The 25,905-nt window shown below is 36.4% G+C and overlaps 1 protein-coding gene across 3 annotated transcripts in view; it reads left to right on the forward strand.

The window, feature by feature from the left end:
- Positions 1-25,905, forward strand: part of LOC150100462 (integrin alpha-PS2-like) — a 511,813-nt gene that overhangs the window by 425,690 nt on the left and 60,218 nt on the right. For 2 of the 3 annotated variants that reach the window (XR_016549302.1, XM_090403279.1), the window contains exons 26-27: positions 14,588-14,761; positions 22,242-22,355. Coding sequence is in view for 2 of the 3 variants with exons in the window: in XM_090403279.1 (XP_090259405.1) it covers positions 14,588-14,761; positions 22,242-22,355 (288 nt within the window). In the remaining variant the exon portion in view is untranslated. Of the gene's footprint in view, positions 1-14,587; positions 14,762-22,241; positions 22,356-25,905 lie in introns of those variants that run through there. The other variant, XM_090403280.1, reaches the window with a different exon arrangement.

Genomic DNA, 25,905 nt, shown 5'->3' on the forward strand with positions numbered 1-25,905 from the left:
GAATAAGTATGAGAGCTTGTGTGTGTAGTATTTGGCCTCCCTCGATGAGTCTCTGACTCCCTAGAGGTCTCTCTTAATAATAATAATTAGTAAGGGACCATATACAGCATTAGGCAGATGAGAGTAATGTTATTTGTGAGAGTCAACATGGATTTGTTAAGGGGCACTCTTGCTTTAGTAAAATAAATGCCTTTTATAAGTGACAAGAGCAGTTGATAAGGGAAAGGCGTATACTGATATTTTTTGGATTTTGTAAAGGCATTTGACAGGGTGCCACATGATAAGTTGATACTTAAGTTATATCACATGGGTTTAGATGTCAGGTTAGTCAACCGGATTCAGGATTGACTGTCTGATAGGTATTATCAGAGAGTTGTGTATGGGACAATATCAAGGAGGTACCTGTATTGTTTAACCTTTATATCAATGACATTGTCAATGGATTGCAGGGGGATATTCAGTTGTTTGCAGATGATGTGAAGCTGGGAAGGGTTATTTGTAATAGTGCAGATATGGCAGCCCTGCAAGAGGATTTCAGTAAACTAGAGAGATGGGCAAATGAATGGGGGATATCAGTTTAATGCAGCAAAATGTAAAGTCTTAAAGTTTGGGATACATCAATTGGAGGAGCTGTACCAGAGGACGTAGGGGAGACGAGGTGGGGCTGATGATTGATAGAAAACTGAAATTCAGGGAACATATTGCAAAAGTGGTGAAGGTAACCCAGAGGATTGCTGCAATACTGAGAAGGACGATGATCTGCAGAGATAAGAGTTATCATTCCATTGTATAAGACCCTGATCAGACCACACTTGCACTATTGTTCTCTAATTTGGCATTCCCCAGGATTTGAAGGGAATAAATTAACTGTTGAAAGGGTAGAGAGGCAGATAACAAAGATGGTTTCACGACTGTGCAATGTTAGTTATGAGGATCGGCTGGGGGAATGTCGCCTACAGAGTTTGGTGGATAGAAGGAGGAGAGGTGATATGATTGAGACTTTTAAACTGTTGAGAGGTAGTTACAGGGCTGACACTGAGGGTTCTTTTACTTGGTGGAACAGCGGGAAGGAGCGATGACAAGGGGCTATTCCTGGAAGTTACAAAAGGAAACTGTGAGCAAGAGGGCAAGAATGCTGATAGAGTGGTGAGAGTGAGAATGGTCAATGAGTTCAAGGAGTTGTATGATAGACTTTGTGTTTCCTAGGAAGGTCCCATGATGAGTCCTTGACTCCATGGAGGCTTGAATAATAATAATAATAATTAATTAGTTGCTCTTGCAAACTCAAGGACCACTATTAGAGGTACAAGCTCATCAATTTAATTTAAATACAGTGGCTGAATTGATTATTGAAATAAGTCAATAATAATGAGTACTGTGTCAGTTCTATGCCTGAATATGAAGTAAATATTTTAGTGACCATGAAAATTGATTATACAATTTTAAAAGAAAAGAATCGAACGCTGAATCATAATGTTGGGAAAATGAACTTAAACATCATAGAACTGATGTATGATTTACAAGTTGAGGAGGGAGTTGTGTTTAGAATAAGTAGTGGTAAAGAAAAATTCTAAGGACAAAGAAGAAACTTATTGATATTAGACTTGAAAGCCTACAGACTATTATACTCTTTTGAAAATATTATCATCAGTTTATTGTTCATGTTCTCCTTTGTAATTAACTATTGCAATTAACTATTAACTATTGTTGTCACTGATGATGGCCTGTAATATTCTGACTGAAATATATAGCCTTAAATAAGTAGTATTACTTATCCCTTGTGTTTTTTCATGTTAACTTGCAGAAACCTCTCATGGCACAAGTATACTACATGTACCCACTCTTTTAACAGGAAAACTGTTCACTCACTCACTGTTCTGTTAGAGAACAATCTAGCTCTAATCCCTTTCTTTTATTTTTTTTATTTGTTATTATTTTTTTTTATTAGCTTATTATATATTCCCCCTCTGCTGGGTAAAGGCCTCTCCCATTATGGGAGGGTTTTGGGTCTGTTTTTCTCACGGTGATCCATTCCATCTTGAGAGAGTATTTATACACTTGCATGAATGAGTGTATGAAAGTGAAAGACAATCACAAACATCCATCCCTTGGCAGGATTCAAACCTGTAGCCTTTTGGCTGGAGAGCAGATATGCTAACCACTCAGCCAACCAGACAGCCATCCCTTTCTTAACTGTACACAAATGTAACTTCCACAGATGCCCCTTGTCCTCTCCCCTCCCATGTAATAAAAAAAAAACTATCAACCAATATTCTATAACACCCTTTCAGTAGTTTACAGACTTCTGTCATATCATCCCTCTTCCTCGTGTCTACCAATGTTTGCAGTCCATACTCTCAATTTGTCTTCATGTGATTCTTTGCAGCCTTTCCACAGCTTGTTTATCCCCTTAGAACCAAGAGACCAAATCTGTTTATAATAGTTCAGGTGTAGTTGTTTCAAAGCCTTGTAAAGAGACAAAATGGCCTTCTTATCCTTACATGTTAGTCTTCATTCAGGTCGACATTACAGTTTCTTCTACATAGCCTGTGCATTCAATCATTTGCTATTATGGTCTTCCTCCTTAACTCACTACTAGCATATCTTAGTAATAAACTAACAATTTTCAATTTTTCACTTTTTCTAGCAATATTTACATTTCCTCTCTCATAATATATTTGTGCCTACAAGTACTACCATATCTTTTACTTTTTCTTTTTCTTTGTCATGTCTTTATTATAGCTCCCAGGCAGCTCAATGTGTGGCCCCATCATCAAGTACAATTTCATTATTAAATCACCATACTATAGTACTTTTTTTTTCTTATATTCTAATTGATTTTCCTTGTTATTATTATTATTATTCACTGATAACTTGGATTTTAATTTTCTGCTTATTGTTCTCTTTTTTTTGTCTGAGTTTTTGTAAACATTTTCTACTTTCTTGAACTCCCTGGTCGATTATCTAACAGTATCTTTTAATCTGAAAATTTCATAGTCAATTTCTTTTTCATTTATGTTATCAATTTAAAGGTTTTCTTTTCTGGAATCTAAGATATTATCATTATTCTCAAATTTTGATGCTGCTCTTTTTTTCAGTACTGTCTAGCTTTTGGCACTATTTTGATTTAACAATATGTCTTCAAATATATTAGCAAGTGTAGGAAAAACCAAGAAAATACACTAACAAAAAAAAAAAAAAAAACCTAAACAAAAAATCATCTTTCTTAAGGGAGCTTGAAATAAGGTGTATTTAGAATGATAAGTAATGGCAAAAGGGGGGGAAAAAAATCTGAAGAGAAAGAAAAAAATTGTTGATATTGGTCTTGAAAGACTATAGATTATACTCTTTTGAAAATATATTATTATTGCTAAGATATTTTGATGAAGTGTGTTGTGGGAGGCCCATTTTACTTTACTTACAGAAAGCCTATAAAAACCTCCCTATGAACATGTTTACCGAACTCATAACTAGAAAAAGGTAGTCTTGTTGCCCTTGCTAACCATCCTGTTACTCATTTTCCAAGATTGATTGCTCTTATTCTGCCAACTAGTCAATGTCTGAAAATCCTCTGGATCAATCCTATAAAATCCTATCATTATGGATGATTTTAATTATCAGGTCTTGGATTTGATCATCTCATCAGAGGATGGCAATGTAAATGAGGTGTTATATCTCCTTGCAGTTGGTAAGAGTGTCAGGAGACATCTTGCAACTGTAGAATGGAATGAAGAACTGGGTGGAAAGGATATCAGTGTTGCTTCGATACTATTCAAGAACTATCCAGTATAAGCAAGCATAAATGTTGCGAGTGTCAGGAGGTTAAATAAGGTGGGTGTTAAATGGATGAATGCCAAGACTAAGCTTGCAGTACAGAGGAAGTGGGCATTACGGTGATAATCAGTTGAACAAGGAGTACAAAGAACAGGCAAGAAAGGTTACTCAGTTTAACACCACCCACCTTATGAGCAGCGGTCAGCTAATAAAGCAAAAAAAAAAAAAAAAAAAAAAAATCTGTCCTTGGTAGGATTTCCATGGTAGGACTGCAGTATGCAATCCTCACATTATATGAACCAACATGCATGCAGTGTCATCTTAAGTGGAGTATGTACAATGGGTCATCAAAGCTTGGAAAGCTGTGTTATGGAGCGATGAATCATGATACATCCTCTACTGAGCAGATGAACAGGTGTGGCAATGCTCTGTGAATGTTTCTTACCAGAGTGCATAACCCCAACTGTGAAATTCAGAGGTAGCAGTGTGATGGCATAGTCCTGTTTTTCCTGGTTTGGCCTCAGACCTCTATTTGTGGTGCCACAAACATTGAACCCTGAGAGGTATCAGACAATGCAATGCTTCCTATTTTGTGGTGTTTCTGTTGAATGTCTCTTTTAGTAAGACAATACACCATAAGACTGCTGCTGCTGTAACTGTGTGATTTGTAAACATGATTGACCTCCATAGCGCCCTGATCTCAATCTTATTGAACGTTTGTGGGATGAACTGGAGTGTCGGGTGAGGTCAAGGGACATCTGCACCACAACAGTCCAGGACCTCATTACATGCTTACAGGGAGAATGATCCTAAATTTCCATTGATCACTATCATTGCTTGTGGAACATATACCCTGTAGGATTGCTGTAATCATCACAACGAAAGGAGGTCCTACATCTTATTAAGGTGGGCACCATGGCTATTTGTTCCTCAAACTATGGTGTCTGTTGACTTCTTTGAAAGCAGTGCAAGTAGCAATCTATCTTTCCACCCATTCCTGAAGTTTATTTTTGATTAACTACTCCAATACTTTTACCAACTACTCCAATACTCCTGAGATACCGATTGGGCTACAAATTTGCTACCTCTGTTTGGAATGTATTTTATACAGCAGAACTATTTTGCTCTCCTTCCATTCCCTTGGGACCTTACTACAGCTCAGGCCTTTAGATTGGTCAAAGAAAATGCCAATTCCTTTGCACATTCTCATGATGCGTAGGTTGATGTCTCTTGTAATCCATGGCCATATTCATATTGAGATTCTGCTAAATATTTCTTTTATATCTCATCTTTTCCACTATTAACCAACTTCTGCAACCTATAAACCTTCAGTCTATCCTTGTTGGGAGCATTCCACAGAGTACTCACCATGTTGGTCACTTGCCTGTGGATGCTTTCCACCACTTCCTCATCTCCAAGAAACCTAGACAACTAGATCTGTGCTCAGTAATCTAAATGTGACAATATCATAACTTTAGAAAGACGAATAATAACTCATCATTCTTATCTCTGCTTGTTAGTATATTCCTCAGTAACTAATTAATCCTATGAATTGCTTTGGCTACTTTTGCAGTATGTCCTCTGAATTTCAACTTTCTATCCACAATCACCCCCAAATTCCTAGCTTCATCAATTTCGTGAAGTCCAGTTCTGGCAATATAATTCAAAGTATGCAAGAATTTCACCTCAAAGTGTGACTATGCTTTTCCACATTGTACTGGTACTCATACTTTGTCTGTAATGTATAGATAGAACCAGATGGCAAAGATTTGTATATAGGGGAGTCAACCTGTCATCTGATGGATGAGAAAGAAGAAAAAGAATCTTGTATCATCAGCAAGCATCTGAATGATGATGTAAGTGAAATCATTTCCTATATCATTAATATACAAGTTGAACAGCAGAAGTCTAAGTACAGAGTCATGTGATACACTGAGTCACTTTTCTTATCCCAAATTCTCTTCCATATATTCTTCTTTGGCAGTAGTACATCAGCCAACCTTGTATTTGTCTCATCAGCTTCATATCCATTTCTCATCTGGTCCAGTTTGTAAAACTGAATTCCTCACTTTCTGAGGAATTCAGTTTTTCATAAAATGGTGAGGAATTCCTCACCATTTTATGAAAAACTGAATTTTTCATGAAAAATCTCTTCAACGTTAATCCTGTAACACTCTCTTATTAACTTATACATCTCTATCATATCACCCCGCTTCCTCCTATTCACTAGACTCTGCGAATTGCATCTTCTCAACCTTTTTTCATTCTCAACATTCCAGAGATCAGAACTACCATAGTCAATCGCCTCTGGACCCTTTCCAATATCTCTTCATTCTTTTGAAAACTTTCTCCACTTGGAGGCAATCTAACTACTTAGGTTCCAGGTTATGAACCAATCCTCTGCTATCCCATGAATTTAGTAGTTATAAATTTCATTTCCTTTCTTCCATGTGGTCTTTCTTCCATCCATATCTGCTGTCATCGGAAGTCTTCCCTCCATCCTATCTATCTTCCTTGAAAATACCATTACCCTTATATTCTATATATCCTCATTTTCCTGTTGCTGGTGTGTATATATACTGCAGTATTCTCTTAAGCCCACAACTACCTTTACACATTGTATTGACTATCCTATTTAAATTTTTTACATAAGAGACTACATTCAGCATTTTATTATTATTATTATTATTATTATTCAAGATCTCCATAGAGTCATAAGCAGTTGTGAGCTATGGAAATTTTAACGAAGGGCTCGCATTGTTGAGCAAAAAAAAAAAAAAAAAAAAAAGCCGTATTTCACGCAAAAACTTTTATTAATACAGCTTGTGAAAAATTCCAATCAAAAAGTATGAGAGGACAATCAACCTCTAAAGGCTATCATTTTTAAACAAATATTTCATGATCTAAACATGAAATATTTGCACACAATCAACTGTGTTAATTTATCTTACATAAGAAAAACATTTTTAACTATCAAAATATAATAAGAATGAAATCTTTTATAAAACATTTGATTGGCTACTGTTTTTCCATACAATTGGCTACCAGAAGGGAGAAGGGTAAAGATAGCGCATGCGCTTATTTTATTTTCAAACTTGGGTGCATTCGTTATAGAGGAGTTGAAACAATAATTCCAAATAATCTATACACTGCCTAATAGACTACTTTTTGTTAGATTACCATATGAGTTTCTCGCTTAATATGTTTAAAAAAAAAATTTTTTTTTTTTGGAAAAAGTAAACAAGAACAAGGGCTTGCAAATTTGAGAAAAATTTAACAAAGGGCTCATGCGAGCCCCTTATAGCTCACCACTGGTTATAAGACTCATTGTGGGACACCCATCTTAGACAGCACAAGAGACAACACCAGAGTTTTTAGATATATGGCAAGTAGAAAAAATATGAAAAAAATGATTATAGTAAGATGATATTAATGGATGAAGATGGTGGAATAGTAGCTGTTGCAGAGGACATAGTTGAGGTATTTAGTGAACAATTTTAAAGGTGTTTTTCCTTTCCTTCATGCTTACACAGTGATCAGAATATATTATGCAAATTATGGAAACAACTACCATGTTAGAGTAAAACTTTAGTTTAATATAAACCAAAATAGACACTCGATGTTTCGACCTTCACATTAATGTCATCATCTGGAGTATACACATATGTACAAAGAAACAAGCTGCACTACAATCTATGGAATGCTAAAGTTACTGATCAACCATTACAACTATTGGCCTGACCTCCGGTGTAAAAAAAAACCTTACTACATCAAAGCTAGAGTCTTATTATTATTATTCATTAGGTTACAAACTTAAATTAAGCTGGAGAGCAACATTTTTATAAAAAAGAAAAAATTAATATATAATAAATAAAAAATTATTACTTATATAAGTGTGCATATAAATTGCAGCCAACTGGTATGGATAGTGGCCAATGACAGATCAACTTACATCCATCAGATGAACCAACTAGTCTCTCCTATCAGCTTATGAACTATAATCCAATGAATAGGATAAAGAAAAAACTGAAATTACTTCAGTCTGTCACTTCTTGGCCATCAGACACTTTTAAAAAGCTTATATCCCATTACGCCCATTCTCCCTGAATATATGGTGTTCCCAAGCTACATAAACATAACGTTCCACTTCAGCCGATAGTTGAGGAAATAGACCCTAATTATCACCCAGCCAAGAATTTAACATCAACGCTCAAGGAATTGGTAGGTCATTCCCCCCTCCTATATAAAGAACACGCAACAGTTTATAAACAAAATTAAAAACATAACACTCAGCAAAGATGATTTATTAGTCAGTTTTGATGTTTCTGTCCTTTTTACCGCAAGCCTACACATACTGGCCAATATATACATGCTAACTCATATCACCACCCTTCACAAAAATTTGGAGTCATTAACACCCTCAAAAACAAAGCTATAGCATTTGTTCTAACAAAGAAGCTCTTAAACAAGAATTCAAATTTATTAACAATACATTTATAATGGCTATAGCAAAAATGCTATTAATAAAATTCTTCATAAAACTTCATCAAAAAATAATATAGATTACAGTAAAATCATTGCTATCCCACATTAAAGGGTTATCAGAGAAATTAATAGAATCCTACACCATTACAATCTTAATGCCACTTTTAAACCACCTTTAAAATTAAAAAACATATTCAACTCCTCTAAGGATCCTCTCCCCCCATTGGCACATCCTGGAGTTTATTGCATCAATTGCACCTGTAACTTACCTTATATTGGGGGGGAACATACAATCCCTATCCGTATAAATGAGCACAGAAGCAGGCCTCACCAATAACTCTTAACACCCTACACCAAATTGATTGGAAAAGTACTTGCTCATTACATCATACAAAAACCTGGTATGAATGAAAATTTAAAAAGCCTGTGAAATTTTGATTAACCTCCCCAATCTTACAAATAATGATGGCATAAAAATTTGGATGGCACACATTCAGTCTACTTAGTTTCCACCCACCCTGACTTTAAGCAATTTTTCAGCTTTTATTGGCCATACCAGTTGGCTATAATTTATATGCATACTTATATAAGTAATAATTTTTTATTTATAATTTATTAATTTTTTCCTTTTTGTAAACATGTTGCTCTCCAGCTTAATTTAATTTTATAACCTAATGAATAATAATAATAATAATAAGACTCTAGCTTTGATGCACTAAGGTTTTTTTTTCCACCAGAGGTCAGGTCAATAGTTGTAACTGTTGATCAGTAACTTTAGCATGCCATGTAGATTGCAGTGCAGCTTGTTTCTTTGTATATATGTGTATACTCCAGATGATGACCTTAATGTGAAGGTTGAAATGTCGAGTGTCTATTTTGGTTTGTATTAAATTAAAGTTTTACTCTAACGTGGTAGTTGTTTCCATAATTTGCATAATGTATTATAAGGGTGTTTCATTCTGATCAGTGTGAAATCATGAGAAGCAAATGTAGAAGGAACAGGAAAGGATGACTTAATTGTGAACAATTAACCAATCCTTTCCTATTTCCTATAGGATTTGATGGCATATCAACGAGGGAAGAAATGGTGTAGGAATTGTGGTGTGTGGCAGAATGAAGAGTGAAGTACAGGACGTGGGTAGAAGGAACGACAGGATCATGCGAACGAAATTGGGTCTTGGAGAAGAGTGGGTGGTTGTATTAAGTGTATATGCCCTGCAAGTTGGTTGTACAGCAGAGGAAAAAGATGAGTTCTGGAACATGTTAGATGAAGAAATGAGGGAATTGGAAGAAAATAAGATGGTGATTGTCGGAGGAGACTTGAACGGGCACATAGGAAGACAGAATAGAGACTGTGAAAGGGTGCATGGTGGCCACGGAGTGGGAATGATGAACCAGGAAGGAGAGAGAGGGTTGTGGACTTTGCAGTAGCGTTTGATCTGGCAATTGTGAACTCGTTTTTCTACAAGAGGGAAGAACATTTGATAACATTTAAGAGTGGTAACAACAGCTCACAAATTGACTACATTTTGACTAGAAGAAAACATCTTAAGGTTGTGACAAAATTGTAAAGTAATTCCAACAGATCAAGTAGCACAACAACACCAACTGCTGTGGGCAGACTTTAAAATAAGATCGAAGATAAGAACTTCTGGATTCCATGGGATGAAGACAATTAAGTGGTTTTGCTTAAAAGAGGAGAGTGTGAGGAATCGTTTTAGGGAGAGGGTGTTAGAGAGGATTTCAGATGGACTGGAAAGTGTACAAGATTGGTGGAAACATAATTCAAAAGTAATCCTGAGCTGTGCAATCGAGGTGCTTGGTGAGACATCTCGAAAGATTAGTGAGCAGAAGGAAGGTTGGTGGTGGAATAATGATGTACAAGTGGCAGTGACAGCTAAGAGGAAGGTAAAGCAGAAGTGGGATGAGTCAAGAGTGGAAGAGGACAGAGGTGTACAAAGAGAGAAAGCAAGAAGCCAAGAGAGTTGTGGCACAGGCGAAGGCCATGGCATATCAAGATCTGTATGATCAATTAGAAACAAAGGAAGGACAGAGAAAAATTTACCAACTAGCGAAATGTAGAAATAAAGCAGCAAAGGACATCTTACATGTGAGGCAGATCAAAGATGCTGAAGGAAGAGTATTATAGAGGGATGTGGACATAAGAAACAGATGGAAAATATACTTTGAGGGACTTTTGAATGAGGAAAATGCAAGGACTCACAGAGAAGATGGGCAGCCTTCTGAGGGGATGGTGCAGAACATCAGCAGAGTGGAAGTGATGGAGACCATGAAGAGGACGAGGAATGGAAAATCAGTGGGCCCCAACAGAATTCCAGTGGAGGCATGGAAGGCACTGGGGGAAGAGGGAATTGACCTGCTGTGGGACCTGTATATGAAAGTTTGCCAACAGGAAAATATACCCGAGGAATGGAGGGAGAGTACTCTTGTCCCCATCTACAAGGGTAAAGGGGGATTCACAAGACTGTAAAAATTACAGAGGAATAAAGTTGATGTCCAACACAATGAAGAGCCTAGAAAGGGTTCTTGATGGTAGATTGAGGAAGGAGGTGGAGATTGCATAGGAACAATTTGGCTTCATGCCTGGTAGATCAACAACAGATGCTATCTTTGGGTTACGACAGATGATGGAAAAATATCGAGAGAAACAAAGGGAGCTACATCTGGTATTTATTGATCTGGAGAAAGCATACGATAGAATGCCAAGGCAAGAAGTCTGAAGGTGTCTGAGGGAGAAGAAGGTGCCGGAGAAATATGTCAGGTTGGTGCGGGAAATGTACAGAAATGTGAAGACAAGTGTTCGGACCTGTTTGGGACAGACAAAGTTTTCAAGTAACAGTTGGCTTGCATCAAGGGTCAGCATTAAGTGTGTTTCTGTTTAATATTGTGATGAGGTGGTAACAGAGGAGGTGAGAGAAGATGCGCCTTGGACAATGTTGTATGCAGATGACATCTTGCTGTGTGTAGATTCAAGAGAAGAAGTGGGAACTAAACTGGAAAGATGGAGAAAAGTACTGGAAGAGAGAGGCATGAGACTGAGCAGAAGTAAGACAGAGTATATGTGTTGCGCAGTGGGCGGCGGCGGCCAGGAGACAGATCTGGAGCTGGAAGGAAATGTCATCAGGAAGGTGAGAGACTTTAGATACTTGTCTTCAACAGTGGAAGAAGATGGAGGAGCTGAGAAGGAAGTGGGATGCAGGATACAAGCAGGTTGGAGGAAGTGGAGGGAGATGGCTGGAGTGTTATGCGATAAGAGGGTGCCGATCAATCTGAAAGGCACAATTTATAGGACAGTAGTGAGGCCAGCTATGACATATGCTATAGAAACTGTGGCCCTGAGGAAAAATAACATCAGCAGGATGGAAGTAGCAGAGATGAGAATGCTTAGGTGGATGTGCGGTGTGACCAGAAAGGATCGTCTGAGAAATGACTATGTCAGGGGAACAGTGAAAGTTATGAACTTAGGAGCAAAAATACAGGAGGCAAGGTTGAGATGGTTTGGTCATGTGATGAGGAGGGAGGATGAATATGTGGGAAGAAGGGTCATGCAGATGAATGTGCAAGGAAGGTGGAAGCATGGGCGGCCAAAGAAGAGATAGAGGGAGCTGGTAGAAGAGGATTTGAAGATGAAGAACTTGGATGTGGTGACAGCTCAAGATAGGAAGGTGTGGAGGAGACTCATTACAAACAGTGACCTCACTTAAGTGGGAGAAGCTGCAGAAGAAAAAGAAGATTTGATGGCATATCAACATGTGTTTAAGGGAATCTCCAAGGAATTGCAGGTGCATTGGCATGCCTGTTCAATAAAAGTATTATAACAGTACAGGTCCCAAGGAAGTGGAAAGAAAGCAAAATTGTGTGAAGCGTGGACGGCCAAAGAAGAGATGGAGGGAGCTGGTAGAAGAGGACTTGAAGATGAAGAACTTGGATGTGGTGACAGCCCAAGACTGAAGGTGTGGAGGAGACTCATTACAAACAGTGACCCCCACTTAAGTGGGAGAAGCTGCAGAAGAAGAAGATTTGATGGCATATCAACATGTATTTAAGGGAATCTCCAAGGAATTGCAGGTGCAGTGGCATGCCTGTTCAATAAAAGTATTATAACAGTACAGGTCCCAAGGAAGTGGAAAGAAAGCAAAATTGTTACACTGCATAAAGGTGGAGATAAGACTGTGACTGCAGATTATAGGCCAGTCAGGAGTTGTAAGGCTTTGGAGAGATTAGTGAGAACAGCAGTATTCTTTGTGATTGTCAGCTTGTATTTGTTAAAAAGAGAGATCATGTTTTACCAACTTTCTTATGTACTATAACAAGGTGACAGATGTATTGGACAAGGTTGATGCATTTAGACTTAGATTTTGCAAAATATTTTGACAGACTGACACACAAAAAGGTGTTAAATAAATAGAAAAAGATGGGATAGGATAACAGACTAATGAGTTGAATTGGTGACATGCTGTCAGATAGGTATCAGAAAGTTATATAAGGAGGTGCAGAATCCCGAAAGGGAAGTCACTAGTAGTGTGCTGAAGGGTCTGTATTGGGACCATTTTGTTTAACTTGTATATTGAAGATACTGTAATAGTTTTAACTGCGATATGCCACTGTTTGCAGATGAAGCAAATTTGTGGAGAACTATGCAGAGTCAAGCAGATGCTGTGCTTGATAAGCACAACATAAGCAACTGAAATGTGGTAAGCAACTATGAGATGCAAAATGTATTCTTGGTGGGGAAACTTTGAAGGTAGTATGGAAGACGAGAGATATACGTGATTGGTGGTGGACAAGTATCTGAAGCTCAGGAGTCACACTGCGCAAGTTGTGAATTTGTCACATTAGATAATGGCAATTTTATTGCTTAATGGCAATTAAGCAATAAAAAATTAATATAAGAAGATTATTATTATAAAGGTATCTACGTTTAATCAGAGGACTCATCGTGGGAGATCCATTTATTCACACACTAGGCATCATTCACACAATACCTATCATAATTAAAATCTCCTCTCGTTATTTAAAAAAAAAAATACCTATCATACTTCTTAAACTCATTTACTGATGACACTCCCACAACCACCTCTGGCAACCCATTCCATGAATTCACCACTCTTCAAGCAAAAAACCTAGTCCTAATGCCTTTCTAACCACACTCTTTACAATTTTCACTGGTGACTCCTTGTTCTCTCCCTTCTTGCCATATGCTGAAAAAAAAGTCTTCGGGGTTAATCCTATAAAATCACTTTAATAACTTAAATGTCTCCTCTTTTTTGTCTATCAGCTAATTTTTGAAGCCTACAGACTGTAAATCTGTTCTTATAAGGTGCATTCCACACAGATGCCACGATCTTTGTCACTTCACCTCTGGATCCTCTCCACAATTTCATCACCATGGAATCTGGGAGTCTAGATTTGTGCACAGTAGTCCAGATGTGGCCTTATATAGGGGAACAGTAACCTCTCTATCCCTGCTTGTTAGTGTGTTCTTCAACAACCACATAATTTGATGTGCCATTTAGAATATGCCCTCTAAACTTCAACTTCCTGTCCACAATCACATCCAAAACCCTGGCCTCATCAATTTCCTGCAGTTCAATTCCATCAGTATAGTGCACAGACCTATTTATGCTGAGTTGTGTATGTTTGTGTTTTCCATATCTTTAAAGTCGCTGTTCATGTTTTGAAATATATTTTTTTTTTTTTTATTGTCATGTTTTATGTTTCGATAAATTTTTTTAAGTGAATATTTATTATCTTTAAAAATAATGTTCTTGGAAATGTAAGAATTTACTGTACCATTACTTGAAAAGGTCAGTAATTTGCAATTTCTAATGAAGAGAGTGGCTGACAGACAGCTATCAGAGTAGAATACAAGAGAATGCAGGGTCACTAGTGATGTGCTGCATAGTTCTGTGCTGGGCTGCTTCTGTTTAATTTATGCAGTAATGATATAGGGAATTATTTGGGGAGGAGAATATCCAGTTTTATTATGCAAAACTGGGGAAGTAATAAAACATTGTTGGGCTATGCTAATAATATGGAACTATATATATATATGTGTGTGTTAAAGATACCATGCTATTTTAGTTATTATACCCAAGGTAAAATACTTTCTACACACACACACACACACACACACACACACACACACTAGAAAATGGTGCATTCTCTTTTGACTTAAGATATAAAATTTTCATATAGACCTTATTTTAGGATACTAAAATATTTAGGCCTCTCTTAATTACTCATTTAAAAAATTATTTTGTAATTTAATGTTCTAAGAATTAACAGCATTTTATCTTGCACTTAGAAAGATGGCAAGAAGCCACGTAGCAGTTCTTCAGTTAGTATAACTGACCTGAAGAAAAATTCTCTAAGTGACTACTTTGCAGAGGAAGTAAAAATTCTTGATGTCAGTTCACAACAAAAGAGAAATGCTGTAGATTACCCTCAGAATGTAACTAATCATCTCATTGAAGAGCTAGTAAGTGCAGTAGATATCTACATATAGTACATAGAATTCTGTTTTTAGCAAACAAAAATTGATTCTTATTTCTTTATTTCTTGAATTAAATGAAATGTGAAATATATAAAGTCAAATGTGATTTATTAAACCATATTTGACTCTATATATTTCACATTTCATTTAATAACTAAAAACAATTTCAAATCAATTTAGTGATAGTTTGCTCTGGTGGGTGTCAATATTATAGCCATTAGCTGGTATTAATGTTAAAGAGAATTTTGTAAACATAAAATCTTGTCATTGCATGGTCAGCTCCAAGAATCTGAGGACTTATCATGCGAGTCACACCACACATTGAATTACTCCTTATTTCAATTACTTGATTTCAAATAGTTGATTTCAATTACTCCTTAAATTCCTTCACAGTTGATGTAATTCAATTCAGAGGCTATCTACTTGTTCATCACTTTGCCAGGAAAAAATTTATCCCTCATACATTCCTACTTGAGATTATCTCTTGCTCTCCCTTCCTACTGTTAATTTTTAAAAATTGTTTTTGTTGTCTGACTAATCCTGACATCAATTAAACTATCTAATATTATTATTATTACATAACACCTCCAGGGATTCCAAAGACTTATCGAGGGAGGGCTCTACAACTCTCCGTCTCCATCACTCCACTAACCGCGACTACCTTCATAATCTACACCAGCACCATCTACCGCCGACCACCACTATTTTCACAGACAATCACAAACTTCCATGCCCACGGCGGGTTCGAATCCCGCCGTGGGCATGGATGTTACAGGTTCTTTCACTAGGCCTTTGTATTTGGTGTTACACTATGCTACTTACACGAAAACTAAGTTTTCTCTTTATATAGTTATTAACAATGTATGTATATATACACACACAACATATAAAAGAATTTGTAGTAAAACAATAGTGACCATTTTTGCACTCACACATACATTCATAACCTTAGAATATTGGGTCTTTTGACATTAAATACAAGATATCTGCAGTGGTAGAAATTAAGACATTTTAGTCAGAGACTCAAACAGACATAAGAGAGAACTTCACAATCTTGCTCTGGAAAATAAAAACATATGTTCTTCATAACAAATTTTCTCGCACAAAAGAAAATGATAATTCATACCTGTGTATGCCACAAACGTATTTAATGTCAATTTTTCATTTATAAAATGGTTGGGATTAGGTAACAGAATTCTGAGTTGGATCAGTGACTGGCTGTCAGATAGGTATCAGAAAGTTGTATATGGGGATGCAGTATCCCAAAAGAGGAAGGTCTATAGTGGTGTACCTCAGGGATCAGTTTTGGGACCATTGTTGTCCAATTCGTATATTAATGATATTTGAATGGGTTTAACTGGTGATATGCAGCTGTTTGCAGATGATGGAAAATTGGGGAGATCAATGCAGACTTGAACAGGTGTTATGGCCTTACAGTTATTAAGGAGGATTTGAATAGATTTCATGAATGGGCAGGAAATGTAGAACTGGCAGTTCAGTTCCACTCTCATTGTTTCAGTTTAAGGCAGGTTGGATGAGCTTTATGTGTGATAATGTGTACCACCCATGATGAGTCTCTGATTCCATGGAGGTCATATGTAATAATAATAATAACATATGCCCTACTTCGTGACTATTCAGTTGCAATGTAAAACAAGTACCTAAAACATTAACAGTTTTCTTAATAAAATACAGCTATCCAAACACTGAAACAGACAACTATATGTTGAATAGCTTTCCATCTAATCTTCACACAAAAAAAATAAAAATTACAATGGTGAAGCTACATAAACTTCTCATTAGGAACTTGAACAAATAAGAAATCCACAAAATTGAACTGTTCATTCCTTATGTTTCTTAATTTCTTAATGGGAATATTTCCAGTTCTTCCTTATATTCTTCTATCGGTTTCTTTTTTTTTTTTCCTGTCTCTCTTGTCCATCAGCTGTTCATGTGAATACATTTTTTATTTATAAAATGTATTCAAACATCACAGTAGAGCATATATTGTATTCTCTATGGATCACAGCATATCACAATGGATATGTTTATTTGCATTATGATGAAATTTCTTTTCCACTTAATGATTATTGCTGTTATTATTATTATACTGTAATTTATTATTACAGTAAAATATTGTTTTAACATAATTTTCTCAACATAATGATATTTTTGTACATCTTTCATTTCATTTTCAATTACCTAAACTAAAAATAATATTTTCCACAAATAAAATTGTGTTAAGATATTTAAAGATCTTAACACTACAATATGTTCAATGATTTCCTCGACCTCTGTCCATTAAAACTCCTTTACTAACTTGCATATCACCTCTTCTCTCTGCTTATTCAGAAAGGAATAGAAAAAGGAAGGGAGAGATATTCCGCTGAATGTGAATGTACTTTCATTTTCTAGTGCATGTAAAACAGAACATCCATTACACGTTTTTCATCACAGAGATGTCAGAAGAATCATAACTTATATATCAAGCTATTAAGGACTTTAATATATTGCTAAACACGAGGATAAGCTTCATCATTGGCAGGCAGTATCAAGCAGAATAATGGGGACAAGTTCAAAAGTTCAAAATGTGGATTTGAGCATTGAGAGTTATTTGAACCCATGGCTTGGAGAATGTCAATTCCATCCAACCTGACCTTGGAGAATGTCAATTCCATCCAATCTGAATTAGCACAGATAATGAATCCCACGAAGTGCTCATATTATTCAAATTTGCACTATTCAAACTTATAATTATATGTAAAATATGATAATTGATTCCAGCTCAATAGAAATAGGCAATGAAAAATTTTAAACATGAGTTTTTATATATTTGTTAATGTAATATTACAATAAAGCATAAAAAAAAATATATGAGGTGTGACAATTTAATTCCCAGAACAGCCACATAGTGTAACCCATGTGGTGATTTGGTTGGAGTCACGAGTTATCGTCTTTGTATGTTTTAACCGATGCATTCCTAAATCTCAAGCCGATAGTGCCATTTGCTAGTTGACTATTGCAAAAACAATAGAGATCTGCATGTAAACTTTGCCGTAAAAATGTGTGATCGAAATTTGGAGCAGCGTGTTAACGTCGAATTTTGTGTGAAAATCGGCAAAACTGCTACTGAAACATTGGAGCTGATGAAAGTGGCATATGGTGTGGATGCTCTGAAAAAAGTCAAGTATCTTTGAGTGGTATAATAAATTCTAAGGTGGGATAAGGAGATGTGAACGACGACGACCCCAGAAGGCAGCCAAAAACAAAAATGATGGATGCAAATGTGAACAGAGTATGAAATTTGGTATGGTCTGACAGATGATTAAGTGTTCAATTAATGGCTGATGAATTGCAAATGTATCGAGAAACAATCGGGGTAATTTTAACTGAAGAATTGGGTATGCAAAAGATTTCTGCGAAGTTTGTATCTTGGATCTTGACAGACAAACAGAAGCAGCATCGGCTTCAAGTTGCGACTGATCTTTCTGCAAATAAGCACACGTTTCCGAGAGTAATTACGGGCAATGAAACCTGGTGCTTCTGGTACGATCCTGAAACAAAATGCCAGAGCATGCAGTGGAAGCCCCCAAGTTCGCCACATCCGAAAAAAGCAGCATGTCACGTTTGCAGTTCAAGACCATGCTGGTGTGTTTCTTTGATCACAAGGGGATAGTCCACTGTGAATTCATTGGACAAACAGTCAACCGACAATAGAGGTACTGAAAAGATTATGAAATTCTGTTCAGAGAAAAAGACCTGAATTGTGGCTTGACAAGTGGATTATCCATCATGAAGCCACAGTGCGCTCATCGTGAGAGAGTTTCTCGCCAAAAAATCGATTTCCAAATTAGGTTATCCTGCTTATTTGCCCGTGATTTCTGGCTGTTTCCAATATTTAAAACTGTGCTAAAAGGATGAAGATTTTCTGACATCGCTGATATCCAGCATAATGTGATAAAAGAACTCAAAATTATTCTGGAAAAACAGTTCCAGGCATATTTCCAAAAATGGGAACACTGTCTAAACCAATGTATAGTTCCGAACGTAGATTTTTTTACAGGCGCATTCTGGGAATTCCTCGTATACTTATAATTTAAATATATTGTTTACAAAGTTGCAAAGTAGTTATAGATAGCAAAATAAAGACAAAAAAAAAAATTCTAAATATTATTCCTGAAGATAAGCTTACACTGATGAAAACATCTTTATTGTCTTCTGAAATATTTTAGCAGTGTAGACTAAACTGTTTTTTTTTCCTTGGAAATGTAAGTTCTGAAAGGCATCCTTTTCGAGAATAAACTGGTTTCAGCCATGTTAAATATTTGTTGATCAGTATATCCACCATCTTTGATTATTTTTGTAAAAAAAAAATATCAGGATATTTAGGTGTATGTGTCCTCATTTGCACTGGCTGCCTCACTGGTAATTTTAACATTATCCAGCTGGACCCCATTCTCAAATCACTCAAACTAACCAACACTTGCATTAAATGTTTCTTCTACTTTATTTTTTTCTTTCACTCTTTCTTAAACAAATTTAAAGCTTTTGTTTGAATGGTTGCACTGCTAACGGGAATTCATTTTTGATTGCAATCCTCAATCCATACAGTTAAAGGATTCTCTGTTTCTATCATTGGAATGCATTGCTTGTTTAGGTTGAGGGCAAGCTTCGAAAAATATGTTAGTCCCCTAATCAACACTACCTCAAGATATGTTCCCTAAATATAGAAGGGCTATCTAAATCCAAAGCCGAAGTCATCAGCAAAATAGCCGAAGATAAAGTAATTGATGTCTTGGCTCTCCAGGAAACCCATGTGCCTGACACAGTCCTCAATAGACTAAAGATCCCAGGACTCATTCTCGTGTCTCATAACTGCCACCTCAAGCATGGCCTAGCAACTGGTTCAGTCCAGTCTGGTCTGATTTGACAGGTTATAGTCAACCTGGTTTGGGTTGACTATAACCCAAAATGTTCCTTTGGGTTATAGTCAACCTCTCCAATAAGATACAGAATTCTCCATAGGTATTAAAGTTCAAAATATCACCATATACAATGTCTACAAACCTCCATCGCAATCCTGGCCTGATCAGATGGACCAACCTCCTCCTCACCCTGCTATCTATGTTGGTGACTTCAATTCCCATCACACCATGTGGGGCTATTCCTCTAACACCCGGGATGGTAATAATCTATCTAACTGGATGGATACATATAACTTGTATTTGAATTATGATGCCAAGCAGGACGGTATTCTTTACTCAGCCAGATGGAACAGAACCTACACCCCAGATCAAGGTATTCCTGTATATGTATGCCAATGACCTAGTGATCTTACATCAATCCACCTCCTTTACTAACCTTGAATACAGACCTGAACACCCTGGAAGAGTTCTTCAAGCAGTGGTACTTGAAGCCAAATCCAACAAAAACAGTGTCCTCAGTATTTCACCTGTACAATGCAGAGGCGAATCAACAACTAAACCTTTCTTTCTGTGGAAAAATGGTAGAACACGAGCCTCACCCAAAATATCTTGGGGTGAGCCTGGACAGAAGCCTAACCTATAAAAGGCACATCATCAACCTCTCCAATAAAATTAAAACCAGAAATAATATCATTTCAAGGCGTGCTGGAACAACCTGGAGTTGTGGTGCAGAAGTCCTAAGGTCATCTGCACTAGCCCTTGCATTCTCTGCAGCGGAATATTGTGCCCCTGTCTGGGAAAGAAGTACACACACTAACATTATAGACACCCAGCTAAACTCTACCATGTGCACAATTAGTGGGACAGTGAGAAGCACCCCTCTCTCCTGGCTGCCTGTTCTATCTAACATTGCTCCACCACACATACGGAGAAGACAGGCCTCAATTAAGGAATTTAATAAAGCAACCCACTCCTGCCCCTACATCAGACTCTCATAAACCCACCTAGTCTTCGCCTCAAATCTAGAAAGCCTCTCTGGTCCATGGATGAACTCTCTTCAGCTGCGCTGCCATAAATATCTGACATATGGAGAAAATACTGGTCCAACAATCTACCTACAAACGGCTTCCTGGTAGAAGATCCCTGTGCTCCGCAGCCTCGTTTTGATCTTCCTAGGAAGATTTGGTCATCAATAAATAGGATCAGAACTAGTCAGGGCAGATGTGGCTACCTTCTACATAAATGGGGGCTGTCAGATCACCCTTATTGTGATTGTTCTCCTGTGGCTCGGACGATTACTCATATTGTGTACGACTGCCCAAGGTGCCAGTTTCACTGTTGTAGCCTATAGGACATCCACAAAGTGATGGATGAGGCCTTTCCAGCCTGGACCGTGACCTGTAGTTGGTATGGTGGTGGTGGTGGTGGTGGTTATGGAGGAAACAGAAGATCATGCTCCCGTCTCACCACGAAGAAGTTATTCTCATAGTCACTCTCATAGTCCTCGTCATGGTATCAACAGAACCCCCCCCCTCGTGTTAGAAGATGATGATGCAATGTGAAATGGGCCTCCTCTAATGAATCAAGTTTTCTCACACAAGACACAACTGCTCTCTAATTAAACCTAGGATACAGCTACATTTATGTTGTGAAGTGTTGTGAGAACATACAGCCTTGTCATACTTGTTACAGCAGGATGATAATTGTCCCTGGCTTGATTATGACAAGTTACTTTTACTTGATTTATAAAAAAAAAAAGGAAAGACTTAGAAAGCTGGTTGTGCCTTTTATGTAATGAACTTTTATATGTTAAGATTTTCATCATTTGTTGCTGGAAATTGTACTTTTCACTTACCAGTTTCATGTAGCCATAAGCATAAATAAATAAATAAATTGTAATAATTATATTTCTTGTAGATGTTTGCAAACTACAAAAAAGCTGATGCAACTTTTCCCTGTATGTTTTAAAATATTTCTTACCATAGATTCAGGCATTCTGACATCTCATCCTATTTTGGAGTTTCTGTGGCGACGTTCATGTCATTCAGTCACACGAATTTTTTGCTCTAATGTAATTTGGGCCTCTTCTTGTTTGCACTCATAGTGTTTTTATCTGAAGGGATCTTCTTTTTGTCTATTTCATTATGGGTTCTTAAAACAATTAAAACAAAACATGAAAACTAATGTTAGTACAGCAGGCAGCAGCACATGCATACACGAAGATAAACAAGTGCAGACTGAAGTAATAGCACCTAAAACCCTAACAATAACCCAGTAACCTCACCTGTGCATGTGCTAGCCTCGCATTAACTGAATTTTGGTTCACATTAAACATGACCTGGTATCATTGTATAGTTCATACTAAATTGAATATCACATTAATCGCAACCTAGCCATATATATATATATATACACACACACACATTCTGGTAATTATACTTATATCCCACACTTTGCATGTTTCTTATGTTATCATAGAATAAATTAATAATAGAATAGATTATTATTGAGATATCTCATTCTGCCTTCCTTCCTCACAGGTATGTGGTCCAACCCAATGTACTCATATTGTGTGTACTTTATATAATTTGGCAAAAGACGAGCAAGTCATCTTTATAATTAGATCAAGACTTTGGAAAGAAACTCTTGATGAGGTAATGACTCATGTTTTTTCTGAATTTCTCACTTTTATGCATAGCAAAATACAGTTATAAAAATAGGAAGCTTCATGTTACATATTTATAACATTTGCATATCAGTTTAAAATAATGTACTGTACTGCTCTGTAGTAATTTTGAATTAACATTTCTTTCACATTAAATATTTGGTAGAATCCAATTACTAAATAACTCAAAAATTATGAAGGGAACTTGTGTTATAGAAAGCTCCATTTGAAACAAAGTATGTGCTGGCATACAAAAACACTTACATTGCTGACATGTGTAAAAATATATAGAATTTATTAAAAATTCCAGCGTATTTCATCCAGTATAACATGGACATTATCAAGGAGAGAAAAGAGGATCAGTTAACTGCATTTAAAACATGAGTCACTGGAAGGTGCCCTCTGAGACCTTGGTTATACAGGTAATTTAATATAATCTATTTCTAGGTTTTATCACAAACTTTTTCCATGTTAATTACTGAAACCAGATGTTCTCATTTCAGAAATACATCTCTTATACATGTTTCTAAATGGTCCAATTTTCAATGATGTCTATGAAAGCCACATTGTGTTGGAGAGATGGTTTGCTTTCTAAATACTAAAGGAGTCTAGCATTTACCATTTTCTCCGATATATTACAAAATCAGCTGGTCAGAGTGATAGATTGATAATTGCTTGCTTGTGTTGGATCCTTTCGGTTTTAGGACAACAGTGATAATTGACTTAATGCCAAGAATCTGGAAACTCTTTGGCTGTAAATAATCTATTGTTTAGTAATAAGAGATCAAGAAAATGTGATGGAAGATGTTTAATCATCTCATAATGGATGTCATCAGACCATACTACACCAGCATAAGTTATAAAAATCAGTATGGTTCTAGTCCATTTGTAGAAACTTTAGCCACTGTTTCTCTTGTTGTTCTTACTATATTAAATCTTCAGGAGGATATGAAGCTGTTGGCAAGATTGTAGCAAAATTTTCTTCCAAAATGTGTGCAATAGCTTCTGGATTAGCAACAACATATCCATTATGGTCCAGGGTACAATTGGTGTATTCTGTATTGCATCTTTTGGATATTATCCTATACAGTTTTTGCACTGGTTATTGGCTTAATTGATGGTGTAAATTGGATCCAAGATTGATTTTAACTCTTAACATTTAATATAATGTGTTCTGGACTGAGAACTTTTAAAAGCTATTAGAGTTGATGTCATAGGATGCCTATGAGATACACCCATGCTTTCTCTTGATCTCTTTTGGCTGTTTGGCACTCAGAATTCCACCAAGGTTTTGGACAGTGTGGAACTGAGATCATGTTTTTGGAATTGTGGGACAGTACAATCTTATACACACTTCACTGCATCATTGACAGATATTTGACTGACTTCTTCAGCATTTAACATTGCAAGATAGGAAAAAATATTCCATTCATCATCATCAAATTCATCATATATACTCTCAGGAGTTGTACAGGATGTTATGATAGTACTACATAAAAATGTTACACCAGTACTAACTTCCAATCAACAATTTTCCTTCAAATTAATCTGTTACCTGTTAAGACTCCAACATTATTAAATCTTATATTTCTGTCTTTTAAGGCACTTTTGCTCTATCAATCCACCTACATCTAGGTCTTCCTTTGGTTTTTTAACTTCCAACTTGGTAAAGAATACCTGTTTTGCTAATCTTTCCTTTCCCATTCTGTTTAAATGATAATACCATCTAATATTGGCCCTGCTAACACATTCCTCAGTGCTTATGATGGAAAGTTCATTCCTAATATCCTCATTTTTAATATGATACTGCCATTGATAGCATGTGTTCACTTCACTACTTTCTCCAAAGCCTCATATCTGTGGTCTCCAGCCTTTGATCAAGTGTTTTATTTCTAACCCTGCTCTCAGATTCATAAGTTAAAATTAGTCTGAACACTGTCTTGTATACAGCTAATTTAGTGTTTTAACTAATTTCTTTCTTATTCCATATAAATTCATTCAGCTGAGTTTCTACCATACCAGCTTTACTAATTCTGTTGTCTGTTTCCATATTTAATTTACCATCTTCACTAAAAATTGTGCCTAAATAGCTGAAATGTTTTACTTACTGTATAGGTTCACCATTCGGGATACAACTGATGTGTCATTGCCTTTGTCTTTTTATTTCTGATTTCCATACCAAATTTATTACAACACTTATGGGCACAAATAAATTGCATTGTCATTTCCCCATTTTGATATTTTCCCACATTGCCCTATTTGATATTGATTTCATACTGCCATTCAAGATGAGTATCTTTGTGTTTGGTGTTGAAGACTGTAGCTGCTCCTTCCTTTCCCTGATCATCACCTGAATGTAACATCTTTAGTTATTATTTAGAAGAATTTCACCTCTTTTTGTCTCCTTTGTTTCAGTAACACTGATTCATCAAACTGGCACAAAGGTTGGTCGATTGGTAGAGCCTCTGCTACTAATGGCTCGCAAAAAGTTAAGCAAGTTTCAGCATGATTAGTAGTTGGAAGGGATCAATTGTTCAATGCTGTTGGCATACTCTCCCTCGATGAGCCTTTGGACTCCCTGGAGGTGTCACATAATAATAATAATTTAATCAGGGAATCTTTCAGATGTGTACTGAACTTATTTAGAAGTATAACATCATCTGCACAAAGTAAAGAGCTAGGTTAACATTGCCAATTTTGTTATTAGATTTAATACCACTTTCCTTCATATTGTAATCCATATAGATAAGTAATAACAGTGGAGATCATGTACACCCTTGTCCCACACCTGATTTAAGACACACTAATCCCCTGTACCTCCTTCAATTCTAATTGCTGACTTACAGCTTAAATAGAGACTGTGTATTGCTCAATGTAATGTCCCATTTACACTATATAACTATAGTGTTTTGAAGAGCTTTCTTCTTGGCAACTTTTCATATGCCTTTTCCCAAATCTACAAAACTTAAATACAAATCCTTGTTATATTCTCAAGATTTCTCAACTATTTATTTTAAAGTGAAAATCTGATTCTGACAACCTCTATTTGGCTTGAATTCCAATCCACCAAGTTTGCGATTCAAGCTTCCCTTCCACAATTTTTCTTAGCAATTTCTCAAGTATACTTACATAAATCTTACCAGGAACATTAAGTAGGAAATACCTCTGCAATTCTCACATTCAGTTTTATTTCTCTTTTTATAGATGAATGCTAAAAGAGCTGTATTCCAATCATCTGGAATTCGACTCTCTGACCAGGCCTTCTGAATCACACACTGCAGCCACCACAGTAAAACTTTCGTACCAACATGTATTTTAGCATTTATAGTTGAACTTCATCTACTCCAGCTGTCTTTCCACTTTACAGGTTTTTGATGGCTTTTTCTACTTCACGTTTCCTAACACCATGCTGACATTGTTTCATTTAGCAATCTTTCAAAGTAATTATTTAGTCTCTCAAGCAAAAATATTAGTAGGGTAATCAATTCAGAAAGTAAAGGTGGGTGGGAGAGATGTTGCAGTTTTTATATACTAATATT

Source organism: Typopeltis vanoorti, chromosome 13 (assembly GCF_054136105.1).
Source record: "Typopeltis vanoorti isolate ZY-2024b chromosome 13, IOZ_Tvanoo_1.0, whole genome shotgun sequence".
NCBI lineage: Eukaryota > Metazoa > Arthropoda > Arachnida > Uropygi > Thelyphonidae > Typopeltis > Typopeltis vanoorti.